The sequence below is a fragment of the Urtica dioica genome, chromosome 3, assembly GCF_054948205.1.
Source record: "Urtica dioica subsp. dioica isolate 48M chromosome 3, U.dioica_male_clone48M_v1_H2, whole genome shotgun sequence".
In the NCBI taxonomy this organism is placed as follows: Eukaryota; Viridiplantae; Streptophyta; class Magnoliopsida; order Rosales; family Urticaceae; genus Urtica; species Urtica dioica.
The window spans coordinates 4,435,312-4,456,723 of NC_142758.1; the positions used below are offsets into that span (position 1 = coordinate 4,435,312).

General features: G+C 41.7%; 2 protein-coding genes across 2 annotated transcripts; both read right to left on the reverse strand.

The window, feature by feature from the left end:
* Positions 1–8,750: 8,750 nt before the first annotated feature.
* On the reverse strand, positions 8,751–10,294 carry LOC149402163 (F-box/RNI superfamily protein). The gene is made up of 2 exons (XM_089610228.1): positions 10,192–10,294; positions 8,751–9,098 (listed from the first exon to the last, which is right to left on the reverse strand). The coding sequence occupies exons 1-2, from the start codon at positions 10,245–10,247 to the stop codon at positions 8,834–8,836; spliced, it is 321 nt and encodes a 106-aa protein (XP_089466354.1). The 5' UTR covers positions 10,248–10,294; the 3' UTR covers positions 8,751–8,833.
* Positions 10,295–15,572: 5,278 nt separating this feature from the next.
* On the reverse strand, positions 15,573–19,361 carry ACR11 (uridylyltransferase-like protein). Its single transcript, XM_089609541.1, has 10 exons — positions 19,012–19,361; positions 18,340–18,397; positions 18,141–18,266; positions 17,904–17,998; positions 17,177–17,261; positions 17,015–17,074; positions 16,448–16,503; positions 16,166–16,271; positions 16,015–16,083; positions 15,573–15,872 (listed from the first exon to the last, which is right to left on the reverse strand). Exons 1-10 carry the CDS (start codon positions 19,155–19,157, stop codon positions 15,810–15,812), a joined length of 864 nt encoding a protein of 287 aa, XP_089465667.1. The 5' UTR covers positions 19,158–19,361; the 3' UTR covers positions 15,573–15,809.
* Positions 19,362–21,412: the final 2,051 nt, after the last annotated feature.

Below are 21,412 nucleotides of genomic sequence, written 5' to 3' on the forward strand. Positions count from 1 at the left end.
AGTTCCCATTTGATAAAGAGATCAGGATGATCATGGGCGATCAATCACAGGACAGAGTGTGCTACGTACAAGGCGGCTGGGAAGATGGTGAACATAGTCGAGGGATTACCTCTCCCACGGTTGTTGAAAACCTTCATCGGTGGGCCTAGACCTTTTAGGCGAGGGATTGCCTCTCCCACGGTTGTTGAAAACCTTATTTTTGGGCGGGGGACCCAAGTCAACGTTTATTAGTTCCCCTTTCGCATATTTTTCAGCCAACACTTTACGCATAGTTTCTGTTGTCGCTGTTTTTCGGACAACTATTTAGGAGCCAAAGACGGTTAGACCCAAGGCCGGACCAAGTGGTCTCGTCTTGACTCGAGCGTGTCGGACTTGGTATCCCAAGTCATCCCTTAGCTGTGGATGTCCCTTGAGTTCGTCAGAGTACCTGAAAAGGAGTAGAGAACACGTGAACTACAAAGGGGAAACAGGGGGGGTGCCCCTGTTTACCTCTCCGACGCTCAACATTAGTGGGATTGAGGTGGAGTATAGAGGTTTTAGGGGTGTTTAGAGGCCAAAGCTTGAGAGAAACGAGCGAGGTACGAGTTCGGCAGCGTTTCAGTGCTCAAGAATGGATTACCTGGGTCAAGGGAAGGACCCTTGTATTTATAGGCAGCCAAGGGGTGGTTTGAAGACCCCTTGGCCGAGTGAGAATGTTTGGGTCGGCCTTGGAGGAGGCTGGGTCGGCCAATGGCCGAGTGAACATGGTGGTGAGGTTCACTCGGCCATTGGCCGAGTGAAGGTCTTGGGCCGGCTGAGGTTCACTCGGCCATTGGCCGAGTGAACTGCTGGAAGGTTCACTCGGCCAATGGCCGAGTGAACTGCAGGGGCAGCTGGAAGGTTCACTCGGCCATTGGCCGAGTGAACTGCTGGAAGGTTCACTCGGCCAATGGCCGAGTGAACTGCCTTGGCGGCTGGAAGGTTCACTCGGCCATTGGCCGAGTGAACTGCTGGAAGGTTCACTCGGCCAATGGCCGAGTGAACTGCCTTGGTGGCTGAAGAGTTCACTCGGCCATTGGCCGAGTGAACTGTCCAATGGCCGAGTGAGCCATTTGACCCAGCCAACGGCCGAGTGAGCCATTGACTCGGCCCATGGCTGGGCTTTGACTTAGCCATTGGTTTGGGCCGGCTCCTGGTTGAGTCAGGGTTCCGCCGCCCAAGACCTCGTACTAGCCATGTGGGTCGAAGAGATGCCCTTGTTCCCGTTGGCCCTAGACGGGCCAACAACATTAGCCCCCCGAGTTTCCGGTCGAGCGTAGGTCGAGTGGAAACTCAAAATCTACGCTTTTATGCGGACGCGGGATGAATGCTCTCGGGTTTGCATCATGAGGAATGGCCTTCGCGCGTCGCGAGGGATGACTTTTTGTTTCGGGTTGATCGTGTGTGGCTCATTTTCTCGATCTACCAATGAGGGCGTGATCGATTAGCACGGCTTTATTGTGTTGTGCGCGCCTTATTTTCTCGACTTGCCAACGAAGGCATAATCGATTTGCACGTCTTTGTTGTCTTGTGCGCGTCTTGTTTTCTCGATTCGCCAACGAAGGCATAATCGATTTGCGCGTCTTTGTTGTTTTGTGCGCGTCTTGTTTTCTCGATTTGCCACCGAGGGCATAATCGATTTGCACGTCTTTTTTGTTTTGTGCGCGTCTTGTTTTCTCGATTTGCCACCGAAGGCATAATCGATTTGCGCGTCTTTTTTGTATTGTGCGCGTCTTGTTTTCTCGATTTGCCAACGAAGGCATAATCGATTTGCACATCTTTTTTGTATTGTGCGCGTCTTGTTTTCTCGATTTGCCAACGAAGGCATAATCGATTTGCGCGTCTTTTTTGTTTTGTGCGCGTCTTGTTTTCTCGATTTGCCACCGAAGGCATAATTGATTTGCGCGTCTTTGTTGTTTTGTGCGCGTCTTGTTTTCTCGACTTGCCAATGAAGGCATAATCGATTAGCACGTCTTTGTTGTATTGTGCGCGTCTTGTTTTCTCGATTTGCCACCGAAGGCATAATCGATTTGCACGTCTTTTTTGTTTTGTGCGCGTCTTGTTTTCTCGACTTGCCAATGAAGGCATAATCGATTTGCACGTCTTTTTTGTTTGGACGCAGACCTTGAACCCATTTGTAACTCGTTGCTTGTCGGCCGACGAGCTGGGCGGCGAGCGCGATGCCACATTTGTGTGGCGAGGTTTCCCGTGGACGCTGGCTAGACCAGATACGCCCTGCGGACGCAGACCTTGAACCCATTTGTAACTCGTTGCCTATCGGCCGACGAGCTGGGCGGCGAGCGCGATGCCACATTTGTGTGGCGAGGTTTCCCGTGGACGCTGGCTTGACCAGATACGCCCTGGCGGACGCAAGCCTTGAACCCATTTGTAACTCGTTGCCTATCGGCCGACGAGCTGGGCGGCGAGCGCGATGCCACATTTGCGTGGTGAGGTTTCCCGTGGACGCTGGCTTGACCAGATACGCCCTGGCGGACGCAAGCCTTGAACCCATTTGTAACTCGTTGCCTTTCAGCCGACGAGCTGGGCGGCGAGCGCGATGCCACTTTTGTGTGGCGAGGTTTCCCGTGGACGTTGGCTTGACCAGATACACCCTGGCGGACGCAAGCCTTGAACCCATTTGTAACTCGTTGCCTTTCGGCCGACGAGCTGGGCGGCGAGCGCGATGCCACATTTGTGTGGCGAGGTTTCCCGTGGACGCTGGCTAGACCAGATACGCCCTACGGACGCAGACCTTGAACCCATTTGTAACTCGTTGCCTTTCGGCCGACGAGCTGGGCGGCGAGCGCGATGCCACATTTGTGTGGCGAGGTTTCCCGTGGACGCTGGCTAGACCAGATACGCCCTGCGGACGCAAGCCTTGAACCCATTTGTAACTCGTTGCCTTTCGGCCCACGAGCTGAGCGGCGAGCGCGGACTCAAGACTCAACTCGAGAGCTCATGTAGAACCTGCACGAGGAATCTTGTGAAGAGTCGGCGCGAGGAGTATCGGTCGACTCGCGGACTCGTAGCTCGGCTCGAGGAACGAATTCATCTCGAGGAGACATGTGAAGAGTCTCCCTTATTTTTATTTTTTGAGTTGTTGTTGAATTGCGTTTTGATTGAGCGTTGGTCCCTGTTAGCCCCCCGAGTTTCTTGCGTTTGTGAGACAAAAGTTGAGAAACTCTCGCGTTAGAGGTATACAATAGTATGCGTTATATTTTTTCATGTGTGAAATAACTCTTTATTGCAGTAAGGGGGTCATTACAGTTTGCCATGGCACTTGGCCTTCTTTGAAAAAAGGAAATTACATTTTTGAAATGAAAGTGACCACGAAGCCGATCGAGTTCGGGCGTGAATGTCGAAGTCGCGACCATCATGGCTTGCTAGTAGACGCGACGAATTCCCTGAGATTCCCAACTCGAATTAGGGAATCAATTCGCTTCTTGAGCTGCTTGCATTCAATCGTCACGTGCCCGTGATCTTTGTGGTATTCACAGAATCTGCTTCGATCTCGCTTTGTGGGGTCCTTTGTGAGTGGAGCGGGGCTTCCCAGCTTATCGCGGCGTAAGCTCAGGATCCGGTCGGGCGTTGTGTTGAGCGGGACGAAGGATCGCTTCTGAGCTGGAGAAGGGTGGTCGTTAGGGACTTGACCCTTCCGGCGCCTTTTCCTTCGTGACTCGGGACCACCGGCCGGCATCACAAGCGTGGCTGCGCGCTCTTGGTCGAGTGCTCGATCAATGTTGGGCGGTTGCTGCCCCAAGATGATCGCGGTCTCGCGTCGGGCGTTGAGCTTTTCTCTCAAGTCGAACTCGGGATCCTCTCTTTGAGAGTTGAGGCGGTCTCTCAAGTCTCCGGAGGCCGTCCCTATCACCCTTGTTAAGGGCGCATCATTCAGGCGACGCCTTTGGTGGGGGCCGAGACCATCGACGTCGTCACCTTCACAAGGGTTTTGGACGCGGATGGTGAGCTTGGAGCGTCCCTTTCGGGACCTCGAGGTCGAGCGTCCTCGGGCATTGTGCGAGCTTTGATGCCTTGACGTGGTCGCCCGAGGGTGTCCCCCGAGGGCGCGTGTGCGTGCTCACCAGAAAGTTGACGTTTCGACGCGGCCGCCCGAGGGTGTCCCCTTGGAGGCGTGCGCGCGTGTCCACTTTCGTGAATAGCGTGGTCGAGGTTGGTCTCATGGTTGATGTCATCGACATTGTTGGAGTCGAGGAGGTCGGTGATGAGCGCGCCGGTGACGCCGGGGCGGTCTAGGAGCTCGGCGAGCCTTCGAGCCGTGTCCTCTCGGACTGCGGCCTCGGGGTCATTCGCCAGGTCTCGGGGCTGGCTCTCGTTATCACGAGGTTGCCCTTCGAGACGGCGCACGGAGCTTTGGAGGTCGCACCTCGAGCTAGTCGCTCGGGCGCCCACGGAGGTGGCGGGGCTACGACTCATCTCTCGAGAGTCGTAGAAGTGAGAAGAAGACTGGTAGAGGAGATGTGTTGCCAAGGTCGAGAGCCCCTCCTTCTAGCGCCAAAATGTTGTCGCTGTTTTTCGGACAACTATTTAGGAGCCAAAGACGGTTAGACCCAAGGACGGACCAAGTGGTCTCGTCTTGACTCGAGCGTGTCGGACTTGGTATCCCTAGTCGTCCCTTAGCTGTGGATGTCCCTTGAGTTCGTCAGAGTACCTGAAAAGGAGTAGAGAACACGTGAACTACAAAGGGGAAACAGGGGGGGTGCCCCTGTTTACCTCTCCGACGCTCAACATTAGTGGGATTGAGGTGGAGTATAGAGGTTTTAGGGGTGTTTAGAGGCCAAAGCTTGAGAGAAACGAGCGAGGTACGAGTTCGGCAGCGTTTCAGTGCTCAAGAATGGATTACCTGGGTCAAGGGAAGGACCCTTGTATTTATAGGCAGCCAAGGGGTGGTTTGAAGACCCCTTGGCCGAGTGAGAATGTTTGGGTCGGCCTTGGAGGAGGCTGGGTCGGCCAATGGCCGAGTGAACATGGTGGTGAGGTTCACTCGGCCATTGGCCGAGTGAAGGTCTTGGGCCGGCTGAGGTTCACTCGGCCATTGGCCGAGTGAACTGCTGGAAGGTTCACTCGGCCAATGGCCGAGTGAACTGCAGGGGCAGCTGGAAGGTTCACTCGGCCATTGGCCGAGTGAACTGCTGGAAGGTTCACTCGGCCAATGGCCGAGTGAACTGCCTTGGCGGCTGGAAGGTTCACTCGGCCATTGGCCGAGTGAACTGCTGGAAGGTTCACTCGGCCAATGGCCGAGTGAACTGCCTTGGTGGCTGAAGAGTTCACTCGGCCATTGGCCGAGTGAACTGTCCAATGGCCGAGTGAGCCATTTGACCCAGCCAACGGCCGAGTGAGCCATTGACTCGGCCCATGGCTGGGCTTTGACTTGGCCATTGGTTTGGGCCGGCTCCTGGTTGAGTCAGGGTTCCGCCGCCCAAGACCTCGTACTAGCCATGTGGGTCGAAGAGATGCCCTTGTTCCCGTTGGCCCTAGACGGGTCAACAACAGTTTCGCAATTTATTGTGGCGTGGCCGGTGGCTTGATGGAAATCGCATAACGCGTTTGGGTCTCTAATCCATTTTTTTTTCCTAGGGACCTCCCTCCTTGCTCTCGTCTCCTATGTTGAAAGAAAACCCCGGAGGGGCGTGCTGCTTCCTGGCCTGTGGACCGGCCTCCTGGGGGTAGGGTCGTCGGGGATTGCTCCCAGCGCTTACAGGCCGCACCCATGTGTCACCGTGTGGCTTTTTTTCGGCTGCACGCTGTTTTTCTAAGGACGCAAACTCCTCCTCGGCCTTAGCGTAGTTTACAGCCATCTCTAGTTTGAATCTCGATTCATGCCACAGACCGTTCCTTAGAGAGGTTATGGCAGATTCGGGATCTACGTTTGAGATTTTTGAGAGGACGTCCTTGTAGCGGATCATGTAATCTTTCAAGGACTCGCTCTCTTTCTGCTGGACCCCCCACATGTCTGCTATCGTGAGTTCGTCATCGACGAACATCGAATAATGTTTCAGGAAAGCTGCCGATAGTTTAGCAAAACTATCGATGGAGTTAGGTAGTTGGCAGTATCCCGCCTCTTGTTCTCTCTCCGTCAGCATAGCCCGTCCCATTGCAATTATAAAGGACAGGATGTAAGCCTTCGGGTTCGAGGTCCCATTGTACCGAGGAAGACGAACTTTCCAGGCATCTCCAATGAAAACGTCGGTGATGTTTTTAGCGAAAGGGGTCCTTCCCGTTTCTGCGACGAGTCGGTCTATCTCGGGGGCCGAACTGGTCACATTGTGAAATTTTGAGTGGACCGCTTTCAGTTCATCCGTCATCGATTTCTTGAACCTTTCGAACTCGGTCATGCTGGGCTCGCCCTTCTGTGAGGAGCGAAATCTCGTGCGCACTGGAGTGACCGTAGTGACTTCGGCCTGATTGTACTGTGTCTGGTTTTGCCCACCAAAATATTGGGGGGTGAACATTTGGAAGGTCGTCGTAGGGCGAGGTCCGAAACTTGCTGGGAAAGATCTCGGGGGTGCTCCTGCTGGCGGGGCCGGGGGCAGTCCGGTTGGATCGATCGCCTCTTCAGTGGCGGCCTCTTCTGCAGCCCCCACGAGCTGTGAGCACGGGCCCGGGGGCTGATCTATCGCCTGGGAGACCTGGATCCCGGTGAAGTCCAGGCTGACTCCGGGAGGAAGAACCCGGCTCGTCTACGTGGCTGACGCCGTGTTGCGAGTGGAAATCGAGGCGGTCATTTCGCCGAATCCTGCCTGATAATCCGGAGTATTCTAAGGGGTCAAGAGGGAATCCAACCGGGCCTTGAGGCTCCGGTTGGTTTCTTCTTGACTTTCTATTTTTTATTCAGCATATCCAGGATTGCTCTGATCCCCGGAGGGATTTCCTCTCCCGATTCATAGTGAGTTGGGGGGAAGACATGGTATTACTTTTCTGGTGAACTTGCTTCTTTCGAGATTAGCCTTTCCGAGATTTCCCACACACGGCGCCAAATTGTTGATGTCTATTTCAACAATCTCAAATTATAATATGATATATATATATATATATATATATTTGATTTATTTAAATATGTGTTTCAGATGACGTCGTATAAGAAGCAAAAGAAATTCGAAAAGAAATGAATGGAAATAACTATAAATATTTGATGTTTTTATTAATAATCGGAGGTATTACAATCAGGGGGCGAAGTGCCGAACTCAAAAAGGGGGCGAACTCAGAGAAATAGAAAAATGAAAAATCGAGTATAAAATGCGTAAGCTTGCGTGTCCGAAAATTGGCATATCGGCTTCTATTTATAGCAGGGGAGGATTCGTTGAAGTAGACACGTGTTCATCAGTTCGGCTTTGCCACGTTGCTGGTCGAAGTTATCTCAGATCTAATCTTCGCGGCGAGGTCTTCTATCTGACCGAGACGAATTCCCCTGACTAGGTCCACACAGGTAATTCGTCCTTCCTTTGGCAAACTGGACTTCTTAATGGGCTTGGGCCGACCTCCAGGAGTCAAGCTGGGCCTAGTTAATTCTTTGAAAACCGGATTGCGTCTGCTGTTGGGCTTTGGTCGAACCGAAGCCCAACTTGAATGATTTTAATTTTTGGAAATTGATTTTTAACCCCCACAGAGATCCCGCCCATTGTACGCGGTATTCTATCCTCTATGCCGCTACTTTTTATAGGGTGGAGAGGTTTAAACGAGGTTATTTTATTTTGTGTGTGTGTGTGTGTGTGTGTGTGTGTGTGTGTGTGTGTGTGTGTGTGTGTGTGTTACTCATATAAATTATGCTGTCCGAGAAGGCTGCTCGGTATTCCGAGAATAGAGATATTCAGCACCGTGTTCGAGTCAAATAGGCCCAAGAACTCTTGAAAGTTAAAGAACGGCCCGTTCATAAGTCAAGAAAAAACCTTATTAAGTAGAATTTCGGATAGAAGAGAAGATGATAGATCAAATACTAGTCAAAACCAAATAAACATGTGTAAACTAAAACAAAAACGCACACCTCAACGGTTAAGGCCGAGGATACGAGAAATAACCACCCACTACATGCACAACGGGAACGGTCACTAAGAAACCGCCGAGGACGTGGGATTGATCACCCCACGATCTTCGGCACCATGCCCACAAACACGACACGTCCTAACAGTCACGGCATCGAGGGAAAGAACATAGAAGGAGGACGATTTAACTTTTTTTATACACAATCACAAGTCATAATTCTCACATATCGTTCAACACTCTCATTTACGTTTTTTCTTCTACTAGATTAGTCTTGCCTAAACATTTGGAGTTCTCGGGACTGCGTTCTCGGTACCTGTGTATTTCGTGAGATAGTATTGTACTCATTTTACAGGTCAATTATAAGCTCTTAATATCTTTTGAGAGACGAATCAGATGAAATCATCGTGAGATTGGTAGCTCTTTCTCACCTTGCACATAAATCCACCCCTGGTAGGCTTTTGTAGTGTATAATTTGGGATGTTTATCATATTCCATCTACTTAGCATTTAGAAAATAGATTGAGAAGTTATGGCGAATTACAGTTTAGTTACTTATTATCGAAAAAGTTTCTCCAGTATTTAAAATCTAACTGCAAGTTTAATTTTAAAAAGAAATAAATCAATGTTTTTTTTATGCCTCTCCTAAATATGTTTTTATCATATATTCGTCTCTGAAGCAATAGTCTATATCCGCCATTAATCCCCTGAATTTAAATGTATGCAATAAATATGTTTTTTTTTTGTTACTGATATCACAAGACACAAAATGTAGAACACAGATACTATTATTAAGAATTGTGGTAGAGATAGGATGAAGATCAAACGCCGTCTTTGTAGGAAAACCAATTGACAGAAACTTCTTCGTGATCAGGTTTGGGACGGGGAACATCTTCCATGACTTTCTCATGGCCTTTGGGGTAATAAAACCCATTACGCTCATGTGGGACCCACGTATTCTCGTCTACCATACTGCCATGCCCACTCGTGTTTTGGGGCTTACTAGTTGCTTCGTCAGCCTCAACTTTCAGTGTTTCTCTTATCGTCTCCACCGAGCTTTTGTGGTATGTCTTTCGACCTATTGGCCTGTGCAAGTGCACAAACTTTATGCCAAAATGTAGATTATTTCGCACTTAGTATGTCAGATTAAGCTTTTAACAACAGTAAAGTTTGGGATTTTTAACCTAACAATCTGATGGGAATATTAACTACTAGCAGCGTTTCTTGATCGTAAAATTGCAAATAAAAAAAATATATATAATAAATAGGGGGTAATTAAGCCAATAGTTCAAGTCCACTCTCTTTTTAAAAAATAATTACGTTTCATAATATTTAAAAAATAGTTCATCCGGGCGACAGTAAATTGATTAATTAAAGAGTAAATTTAATTTACTATTTAACTAATTAATTTACTGCGGATCTGGTGCGCTATTTTTTCAATAAAAAGAAATTTTGGATGGAATCTTAAAAAAAATTAAGGAAATTACTAGTTGTAATAAATTCTTGTTATTTTTTTTACATATTAAATAATATTTTTTTTATTTATTATGAAATTAAGTTAACAATAATATAAATATATAATAAAATTTCTACAATTATTTAGAATGAATTAGTATTAACAATTTTGTCCTCTCGCTTTTCTTTTATAAACATTTTATCGAAATAATTTTCTTTTAAAAGTGTTTTATTTTTTTTAGTGTAAAGTTTATTTACTCCGTATATAACCTTATATTTAGGGTTCAAAATATATACACATTTAGTGCTTCTGAATTTTTTAAAATTTAGTTATTTCAATAAGGATAAATCTAATTATTTTATAAATTCATAGTTTCACTTTCAATTGGATGTTTAACTACAAGACCAAGCATTGTTTTCTTCATAAAATATGTTAAAAGATATACATCTGAACAATTTCATTTATTTATTTCCTGTAACAGAAGATATAAGTTATTTACCCTACATTTCTCCTTTTCATTTTATTTTTCCACTCTTGCAATGCAAATAAATAAATAAAAAAAAATCATCTTAATCACTACTCTTAAAAGTACTTCGAATTGTCGATGATAGCAAACAAAGGATATAAAACTAATTAATAACGATGGTAGGAAAGAGAAAACGTACGCTATGATTTTTTATATATAGGGAAAAAAAAAATAGTTAGGACGATGGAAAAACTCACTTAAGAACCACAGAATTCATGGTGTGTGCTCCTCTAGCAAAAATGTTGGCTGCCATGTTAATTTTCGTGCTATTATTGCTCCTTGATTCTTGGAGCACCAGTTTAGTGGCTTTATATACTATGCGATATGTGTATTACATTTATGCTATACACACGGGCTCGCATACATACAATCACGCAAGGCAATAACGAACAAAGAGGATATATATTGTTATCCGTTTCTCTCTTCCCAATGAGGATCAGTTATGGGCCATTTTATCAAATGTCACTGTTTGTTTCAAGGTAGTTTCTGGACCACTCAAAGTGCATTATATTCATACATACCAAATCTTATGCTTTCTTTCAAACTTGCTTGAATCACTACTTTTCGTAGTTTAAATGGTGAAAACTCTGGAGGCTCGTCGTTTAATCCATCCATAGGAAAATTAAAATACAAATTCAAAATAATGTATAATGTATAAAATATTGAAGAATAAATTAATAACAATTTCATGATTAGATCTATTTTTGCATCTTGGTCGAATACATACCCTTAACCTCACTAAATTACTTAACTCACACTGAACTACAAAAGCCAAAATAAATAAATAAACCTCTCACTTCAGCCCCGACCTCTATAGTGTTCTCGGCCTTCGCCGACGCACTCCGCTAGCGACGCAACACTCATCAACACCCTCTGACTGACACTCATCTATTGGTGGTTGCAGGCCCATTACGTGGGCTTAACGAATAATAAGGGTTTTGACCCAAGTTAAACAAAAGAAAGAAAATTAAAAAAAAAAATGTGTAAAGCCCCTGTTTGAGGCCTTTATTGGACCTCGGCCCAAAAACTTGCTGCTCTCATACACGAGTATGTCACCAGGCAACTTCTCGTGTATGAGAGCAGCAAGTTTTTGGGCCGAGGTCCAATAAAGGCTTGAAACAGGGGCTTTACACATTTATATTCTCGAAATCATTACACTTTACATTCCACAGGTTGTTTGGGATTGCACAGCTTACCCAGTTTTTCCATTTTGAATAACGAGACTGTGATTGTCACAATCACTTTCCTTTCAGTGTACGAGGTCCCCGCCGGCCACACTTCCAACTTTGTAAAGGCTCTGATACCAAATTATGATGCCTCCACTTCAAGTCTCCATTGGTCATCGGCCCACAAACTTGTGGCTCTTATACATAGTTACGTCATAATGGCTACTTCATGGATTGACGACTAAACCTACAAACCAACACGAGTCTTTCCAGCGTGTTTTGTCCTTACTCACAAGTTTCGTCCTAGGGGGTCACACAACTTGGGACAATTCCAAACCAAGGCCAAGAACGCTTAACTTTGGAGTTGTCAACAGATGGACTTCTAAAAAAAAGATACATCTTGTTGAAATGTCTAGTACCCATTAATCCATTTAAGCTTTTCTCAACTATTTATTCACATACCTAAATAATCTCAAAATCATTACACGTAGCCTTCCACAAGCGATGTAGGATTGTACAGCTTACCCGATTTCTCCCTTTTGGATCACGATACTGTTGGTGCGGTTTTATCGCACAACATTTGCAATGTGCATCCGCGGAAAGGTCCGGTTCAACACGCCGAGAGTGGGAGATCTCCTAACTTGGCTCCAGGGGGCTAAAATCGTCAAGGGTTAGGAACCGTGAGACATTCTCCTCCAAAGCTCTTCGGGTTGGCGATCTCGGGGCTAGAGACGACTTTCTTTGCTCACAGAGGGATCAAGACGGATGGGGACACATCCAAAATAACCGAGATCACCTAAATTCCTTAGGAGAGTGGCCCTAGATGGTGGTAGACATCCAAGTTGACCCTTTTCCTGCTCCTTTTCCTATATCAAGTGATGAAACGAGGAAATAATGGGATATTCTTCTATGTGGAGCGAGGAACTTGTGAATATGGGTTCAACAAGCCCCTAAACACTCATAGACGGTATTTGATAAAGCATTTGTGGTGCCATATTGTAATATGGACAAAATATATGAGAAAATGAGGTGTAGAGAATGATTTTTATCCAAATCTAGACAGAAGAGAAGGAAAATATGACTCTTTTAGTGTAAAAAGGGTGTGTATGAAGAAAATAGTGTGTGGAGAGTATTTTTCTTTCAAATCTAGGGAGAAGAGAAGGAAAATGACACTCTTTTAGTGTAAAAATGGGGTTTTTTTTATGGTGCAGGTGAGTGATGAAGATAAATAAGAAAAGATGGAAATATGTGGGAAGTGGTGATGATTTGTGGTGGATTTGGTGGTGAGAGTGTTCTTGAAACAATGGGAGAGAAGAGAAATGATAGTGTCTTTGTGTTGGAATGAGATAAAGATGATGATTTTGAGTGTCGGTGTGATGGAAGAGATGAGAGAGATGGTTGAGAGAGAATAAGTGTAGAGTTTTGGTATGAAAAGTTGGGATCCCCCCTCAAGTGGTGAAAGAATGGATTTTTATAGAGTTTTCAAGGTGCTAGGTAAGTTGTGTTTCCTTAGATGGGTGATGGGATCCATAGGGGCTGAAGAGAGGGTTTTGAAACCCTTTGGAGTGGGTCTTGGCCGTGTGGCAGCCAAGTGAAAGGCAAATCCGTGTGGCATCCAAGGGTTAGCCAGCCCAGATTGGTGGCCGGCCCGGGTTGGTTCACGAGAATGAGTGTTCTCGGGCCGGCCGGAATGGTGCATGGGAAGGAGTGTTCCCGGACCGGCAGGACTTGCCGGCCCGGATTGCTTCAAGTGTTGGTGTTTTTTAGGCTTGCAAAGGTGTGGTCGGCTTGAACCTTGGTGATTGGGGTGTCGTTGGGCCGGCAGGGCCATGGCCAGCCCGGAGACATGAGCTAGAGTATGTCACCGGGCCGGCAGGGATGTGGCCGGCCTGGGGACATGGGTTTAGGTGTGTCATCAAGACAAAAAGGTGTGGCCAACCCGAAGACATGGATTTAGGGGCATTCTCGGCCGCCAAGGGTTCGGCCGGCCCGGGTCCTGTTGGGTGAGAGGGTTTCCGAGGCGGCAAGGGTGAGGTCGGCCCGGATCTTGGTGTTCAAGCACGTTGCTAGACACAGTTGAGGTTGTCGGACCATGGTTGAGTTGTTGTGATGCCACCGGACCATGGTCATGGCAAGGCGTACGACATAACACACGACAAGGCGCACGGTGAAGCACATGACGGACGGCGGAGCACAAGGCGTGTTGAAGCACGAAGCGCACGACCAGGCACAAGGCAAGGTTTAGGACTTCCTTGCCACGTGTCTTTTGCTTCTTGGGGGGACATTTTTCGGCGCCAAAAAATGACGCCTTAACATTAACCACTCATTTTTACGTGCGAGTAGTCGTGCGTAAAACTTTGAGCCTTCGAGTCTTTTTCACATTTCTTGATTTCGTGCATTCTCTTGATTTCCGTGTTGCCGAAAGTCTTCATTACTTTCCTCAAAAATGGTTTTGTCAAAAATTAAACATATATATAAATTCAACTTTATAACATACACTTATAAACTTAATCTTGTGTTTTATTAAGCATATTTTACAAAATATCTCTTCTAAATTCATATTTTAGAATTATTTCCAATCTTGCATCAATATATTACCGTTAAAACATTTGGAGCATGGGTTTTCGTACTTTATTTTTTATGATTTTTTGTACAGAAATAGAAATTTTAACTAATTGCTGGTACTAAGACCATGTTACAACAACAAATAGAAAGCAAAAGACATTTCTTTGATTTGGACTAAAATTTACTCACTTTTTTAACTAATTGTTTACAAAACTAGCTCAAAATTAATTTTATTACGAAAATGTATTTTTTTTTTTAATTGAAAATAATTGTTTGTCTTGCAAATGAAACTATAAACAATACTCAATATTCAACGAATCCCAAAACAGTAAAAAATATATATATCTTAAAAATTGTTTCAACATTAAAAAAGTAATGATAGTCTAGAACTTGAAAAAATTTGCTCTTGTGATAAAAAAAAATTTAGACACGAGTTATTTTTGTAGTTTGATTCAAAAAAGGGCGTTCGAGCAATCTAACCAATTTCAAACTTGATTTTAAGAAACTAGTCAACGTTTCGTTTATTTTAGTAAATTAGTCATTTATCGCCATTTACCAAAATTAACGTATGGAAATGCTAAAGACAATCATGTAAAATACTATTTGATGAGACCACGCCATCAAATGTGACTAGATTTTAAACATATCCAAAACCTTGGCTAGATTGCAAATCTAGCGGCCTAATCCGTGGGATTTTTCTTCAAAAAAATACTAGCACAAATAATCTGGCATGGAAGAGCAATTCATTGCAGACCAGTAAGGCATTAGAGACCACAAATAACCCTACTGTCGCATCGGCTCATGTACATTGATTTTCAAGAAACAGCGAGGAAGATGTGACACGGCCGATTATGGTCATCACTAGTTGGCAGCACTCTCATGTTCCAGTGAATCCTTGTCTCGAAAGAAGATGCCCCATCGGAACACAGTTGGAGCCGATTCTCCAAAGAAATACCCAGCTTCTCTCATGAAACTTCAACATCTACATTGTACAACACTCGTCATGGGTCACCGATTTCACTCTCAAATCACCACTTTTCGTCGATTTCCAGAGAGTTTTGTCATCTCCAGAGGCTAAACTATTCGGAGCAACAAACAAATCACGAACTCTCTTTTCTATCAACTCAACAGAATTCGAGAATTCGTCTTTTATGTTGAGTTGCTCCAGAATAGTGAAATAGAACTTAAACTAGTGTTCGACTTTAACTCTGGTCCAAATGCTTCCTCAGTCTCGTGATCCATTGTCCCACATTTGAAGCACACACTCGAACCTACTTTTGATCTACAAAGGCAGTAATCACCTTCGGTCCCCTCCCACCCGAGTACAAGCTAGTGCCGTGGCATTAGCAAGGTTGAGATATTCAGTTCACACCCGGCCAATCAGCGCTCTTTCTTAATCATCTCTCAATTCAAAAGAAAATTGAGGAATTCCTCGTTTTATCTCCGCAATCTGCGAAAACCTCTCTTTAGACCCACCGGTCATCACTAAAGCCACTCACCCAACCCCACGACAAATCCTCTATCTCTCGTGTTTCCCTGTGTTTTAAGAATGACCTCACTTCCAACACTTTGGAAAACATGGAGATTGGAAACCAAAACCCAAAAACCTTGCGACAAGAGTAGAGACAGAAGTCTTACTTTTATTCTGCTTCAAAACATCATCACATATGTTTTTACACGGTGCTTGCTCGAGCCAGCTGTCCACGTGCGGTTTCCGTGGCTTTTCCAACTATTATCAATCGTGTTTTTGAGCTTTCGATGTTTGGTATTTCGTCTATACTTGAAACTCCTCCGACTCACAGTTGTCAAGCAATTAATTTTGACTTGCCAACAGCAGATAACATGTGTGATGATGACGAATTTGAGGTACATATATATATTTGCTCTTTCTTGCTGCGCAAGAAACAATTTATGGATTGTACATTGAATTGAATATGATATTTATCGGCTGTGAAAATTAAGAATGACAGTGAGTTATGCAATACTCTTCGTAATTTAATCCTTAAAATAGAGGAATGAGACAAGGCTGTTCCTTGGTTTATTTGTGGGAACGTCGGATTTCCCTATAACAATTTCATGCCAGCTCAGAAACTCGACTCTTCGGTCGAGGGTCGCCTAAGAAAGTATCTCAAGCTGTTAGCAAGAACCTGCATTAAAAAAAAATTATAAATTAATAAAATAATATAAAAAAAAAATCACATTTTGAATTGCTTACTGCAACTTATTTCTGATTCAGATAAATAATGGATCATAAAATTAAATAAAAAGTTGGTGAGAGAGAAATTGCACTTGTTGGAGAGGCTTAATCAAGGCCTTGTCTCTGTAGCTAACATGAAACTTGGCCTTAGCCAAAAGTCCCTGACGAACAATATCAAAGTTAGAAATTAATAGATCAGCATTACGGAAAAATCGAGACAGTGAATGAGATAAAAGCTGTTACCTCGGTGTCGAATTCTCCAGACTCAACAGCAACGTTGATGTCAGTTATTATCTTTACAAGGTCGACCAATAATCCAGGCCGGTCAGCCGATTCTACGTAAAGCAAACTGCAAAAAAAAAGGGTATTGTTTGCTTTTAAGTCTAATAATATCTTCCTTATTTGGACACACACACGCACACAGAATAGAAAAACTAAAATAAAACTGTGTTTGACTTTTAGGTGAAACAGTTGAGTAGATCACAAGAATCACAAACGAAAAAATAAAGGCTGGCGTGTAGTTACCTCCGTTTAGGCCCATCATCTCGAACACTTATGTGGGTTGCTATGTCCACATCAAGCTGGGTAAAATCAGAAACTTATTTAGCAGAGATGGTTATAACCATTTATGGAACTGTCAGAAAGCGACTCGACGCATCGCAAAGTATGAGGATTGCAGATTAATCTCAAGGAAAAAATAGATACACAAAATTGAAGAGTTAATTTGTGTAGATAATATCTAGGAGAAGACTCATATATCAATATACAAAATTGAAGAGTTGATTCGACAAAGTTCTTATGAATACAATCTGCCATTTTTTCTCCCTTGTTAATTATTACAAGTGATTAAAAGACACTAAGAGGATCAACCCTGATCACGGAAGTAAAGTTCACAGATGTGACCCCATGTATTTGTTTGGCATATGTTGTAATGTCAGTGAGAAGTGAGACTAATAATGCAAGTCTCTCGGTTAACTATCACGAGGTCCTATCTTGAAAGCTTTATAAGTCCCTTTATCTTTCTGACGTGGGATCTAAGAATATCGTAGCACTGTATAGCTTGAAAGAAAAGGCTAAATAAAGTACACAAACCTGCTGTTTAGGTGGCAACACTCCGAACGCTGTTCCCATTGCTAGCTGGGAGCTTGATTCCTGGTTAACCAACTCACTTGGGTCAGAAAACTTGTAAAAATATTCCATGTGGGGATTCTTGGTTGAAAGTTTGATTTGAACGAGATTTAACAACACACGTACCGGGTGATACTCTATTAGGTTGTTTATAATGGTTAAACGAATCGCCTCGAGTAACTCTGGGTCATCTACTTTTCTTCCGGTATCACTGCAAACAAAAACCAAATTTAAACAATTACAACCCAAAATAGATATTTTGAAACAACAAAACAAGCTCTTTTCGGCCTTTCAGAAGAGCACTTGATTATTTCTCATATAAAATGAAATAATGCTGAAAGAACTAGATCTTAAAATATTAACAAAAAAATGGATAAATTCAAAAAAGGTAGACCTTACGCTCTTTCAAAAGGTAAAAAATGAAATTCTTCAAGTTTTACCAATTGTAAGAAGTACATGTCAAACAAACTTAACTTTTGAGTATGAACATAGCATGAGAAAAACAGAAATGTAAGGAAAAAAGCAATGTTTGATTTTTTTTTTTTTTATATACCAACACATTCCTGAATAAACAATGAAAGAGATGAGCTTCCTCTTCATTTGAATAAAAGAAAACTTCAATCCGATTTCAAATGCGCAATTAAAATACATAATCACAAGTAGAGATATCAAACTCATAATCTACTTAGCCAACAGAATATATCTACTAAATTCTAACATGCAATGAATGATGATAAAAAATATAAATAAAATATATAAAAAAAAATAAAAAAATAAAAAAAAAAACATGTTGTCATATTATGCAGAAGAAACCGAAAAAAGAATTACGACACAAGTGCTGAGTCGCACTCACGATTTAGTGATGGCAAACTTGTTATGCTTCCCAGAAGAATCCAGGTACACCTTTGCCTTTACGACGTTAAGGCCAAGATTCTTGAGTGCATTCATCTGCACCCAATTCAAAATTAATTTACTCTACGATAATTCTCACAAACCAAAAAGGGTTACATCCAGGAAAAAAAAGGATAATTAAGACTCGATAAGCTAAAATCGACACGTGATAATGAAGAAGATGAAATCGATCACGTACGGTATCAAGAAGTGCTCCGAGGCGATCGCCAAAGGTAATCTCCACAACTGTTGCGTCGGGGTCTGAGTCTTGATCGATGATGACTTTAGGGATCGGAATTGTGTCGGTGTCGCTGTTGTTTCCATCCTATTTGAACAAGTCAATGAACATGAAGAATCGACATTACAAACACAAAATCAAGATCATGAACGGGAAGTACCTCGAGAGCAGTGGAGGACGATGCTCGAGGAACAAATGATGTTGGTGAAGGTAAAAATCTGTACCCAGAAAAAGAAAAAAAAAACACAAAGTAAGACTAATGGAAGCCAAAAGAATAATATTGACCTAAAAACTTAACACACTCAAACTAAACAAGAATAGGTATCAATTTAATGCTCAGATTTTCACATCTTTGTCCTGGCCTTAATCATATACGTTGACAACAGAGCTAAAAATATTCAATCAAATCTACAAAAAATACTACATATAAAGTCATCTGTTAGTTAATTTAGGCCCTTTTTTCTGTAACCAACTTGACATAGCTGGGAATCAGCAATGGTGTTCATAAACGCATACCCATCAGTACAAAGAACCGGGAATCAACATTATAAAATAGAGATAAATGAATATTCGGTAACATCAAATAATTAAACCCTGATGGAACAAGTTTTAATTTTAAGGTGAACAGATTGAGCTCAAACAATGTTAGCCATATAAAACAAATTAATAATAAAAAACACAAAATCCTGAAAGCCATATTAAGTAACTCAACGAACCACAGTTTTCCATGTAGTTTCTAACATAAAAAAAAAATGAAATCATTTTTTTTTATGAATCAGTCGCTGTATAAAATAAATAAAATTAAATTAAAAATTAAAAACTATGGGCACACCTTTCATGGGGGATAATGTAGAATCTATGAGAAGTGAGTCCAAACGAGGCCTTAACCAAATTAGTCCCAGTTGAGAAAGGGGCTACGAAATTCCTAAGACCACCATGGCTACAACTCATCTGAACACCGAGGCTCAAAGACGCCATAGCTGGCTAAAAAGAAGATCAAAATATATGAGATATTAAAGAAGGGGATATCAAAGAATAGGAAGAACAGAAATGTGGGATTTTGGGGTAAAGAGAGTGGTTTGGATAGAACTCATCAGCGTCGTTGGAATATCCGCCATGATCCATGAGATGAGATATATAGTGAAAAAACACCAAAGAAACAAAACTCATTTTATCTGCTATTATTCGCCTACACTTCTCTTTCACGCCCATGTCTTTATTTATTTTATTTTATCTTTTTCTTTCTTTTAAATCTTAGGACAGTAAATAAATAAGAAAAAAAATCAGAAAAGACGACACCACTATTTATTATTCGGTTTTAAAAAAAGATAACGAGAAAATAAAAAGTTCCGTATGCAAATTAGCATAGACCGTAGTTTTCTTTTTTTTTTTTTTCTGTTTTTAACGCGTAAAAACTAGAAAGTTTCTCAACTGTCCCGTCCTCATCTTATTTAGCTATTTATGATTATATATGTATGCAAATATATATATATATATATATATATATATATATGTGTGTGAGCAAAATTGATGGAAAGACCCGTATAAGTCTAGATGAGCAAAATTAAAAAAATAAATTAAACATCATATTTTTATAATATTTAAAATTAAAAAAATAATTTCTTCTCTATTCTTGGCATAAATTATATACCCTTCTAACGCATTTTCATTTATTTTCATATTTATTTTAATGCTGAAAAGGTTGAAAATTGTTTGTTTTTAAATAAATTACAAATATATAAATCTAACAAATAAATAAAAAGTTAGAAGCAATTTTATAATTTAAAATTATTTATTTTCTACAGCATTAAAAGATTTAAAAATTAATAATAAATAAATTGCTATTAACATGAAGTTTGCCCAAAAAAAAAAATGTATACATAAAGATACATGCTCATATGCTCATGGTGAGGCAAGAGAATATAGAATTTTAATTCTTTATTTTTTAACATACTAAAAGAAATTAAATATGTTTTTAATTTTGTTCATTTAAAATGACTTACATTGAGTATTTTTCTCGCAATACTTTTAAAGAATGGGTGTTAAATTGCAATAAATCAAAAATATTGAGTACTTTTGTTGTCAATAATTCTTTTTTTTTTTAAATTAGTCGCTGAATTTTTTATTTTTCATAAATAATTGTTTTAATTTTTAAAGCATTCCTTTTTTCCCTTAATAATTGTTAACCAGATGTTAATAACTATTAACCAGATTTCAATAAATAATAACCAGATTTTGAAAACCGTTAATCATATTTCAATATACCAATATTTTGAACCAGATTTCAATATTGTTAACCAAATTTCAAAAAAACTGTTAACCATCTTTTAAAAAAAATGGTTGACCAAATTTGGAACACAAAAATATTTATGACTTTCAGTTTCTTATCAATGGCCTCCCTTGCATTACCGGGAATGAGCCAAAGGTGTTCGTTCATGAGCCCAGGCTAAAGTTTCAATTTTAAAATTGGATAACATGCTCGAAACGGCATAAGTTCGAGTATCAAATAGTATTTTTATTTGGAGAAAAAGGAAATGTTTACTACTGAAATATTTTGAAAACATGAGTGAAATATCAAAATGATGCACGTTTTAAGGTAGTTAATACATATATAATCAATATATATATGTATATTATATATATATATATATATATATATATATATATATATATATACTGTATGGGAAGGAACTAGAAACCTAAATTAGTTAAAATGCAAAAAAAAAAAAAAAAAAGTGTAGAGGTGCCTAATTTGTAAATTTTTAAAGTAAATAAATAGGATAAAATTAAAAAAACTGGCAAAAAATAAAAATAATAATTAAAAAAAAACGATTCAGGGAGGGAGGAGCCCTAAGCCCATTGTAGCCTTGTCCATGTACTTATGTATGTGTGTGTGTGTGTGTGTTTATGTATATATTGTTATATTTATTATTCAAGATCCGAATAATAATAAATTTATATCTAATAATAACCCGGATCAAACACCAGTTAGATTATCAAAGTATCAAGATAAATCTGGATCCATCGCGTCGAGCGTGAACAGAAGCATAATTTGATGAACGTCGACCAGTCATATTTTGTCTTCCTCAATTGTATCTCTTTAAACTTGGATGTGTTCTCTCACATGGGGAACAGAAGACTAATTTCTGGTACGAAGTATTGAGGACCATAACCGCTTTATGTAAAGTTCCAATTAGGATTTCCATTAAACCATAAAATGCCCAACTATCTGA

Bases quoted from the DNA above. Each gene is read 5' to 3' on its own strand.
- ACR11 (XM_089609541.1), bottom strand. From the start codon at position 19,157: ATGGCGTCTTTGAGCCTCGGTGTTCAGATGAGTTGTAGCCATGGTGGT. The intron at 16,504-17,014 runs GTTTGTGTACTT...GATTTTACCCAG, and splicing joins TGTTGCCACCTAAACAGCAG to CTTGATGTGGACATAGCAAC. The intron at 16,084-16,165 runs GTAACAGCTTTT...ATTGTTCGTCAG, and splicing joins CTGGAGAATTCGACACCGAG to GGACTTTTGGCTAAGGCCAA.
- LOC149402163 (XM_089610228.1), bottom strand. From the start codon at position 10,247: ATGGCAGCCAACATTTTTGCTAGAGGAGCACACACCATGAATTCTGTG. The intron at 9,099-10,191 runs GTGAGTTTTTCC...GCACTTGCACAG, and splicing joins ATGAATTCTGTGGTTCTTAA to GCCAATAGGTCGAAAGACAT.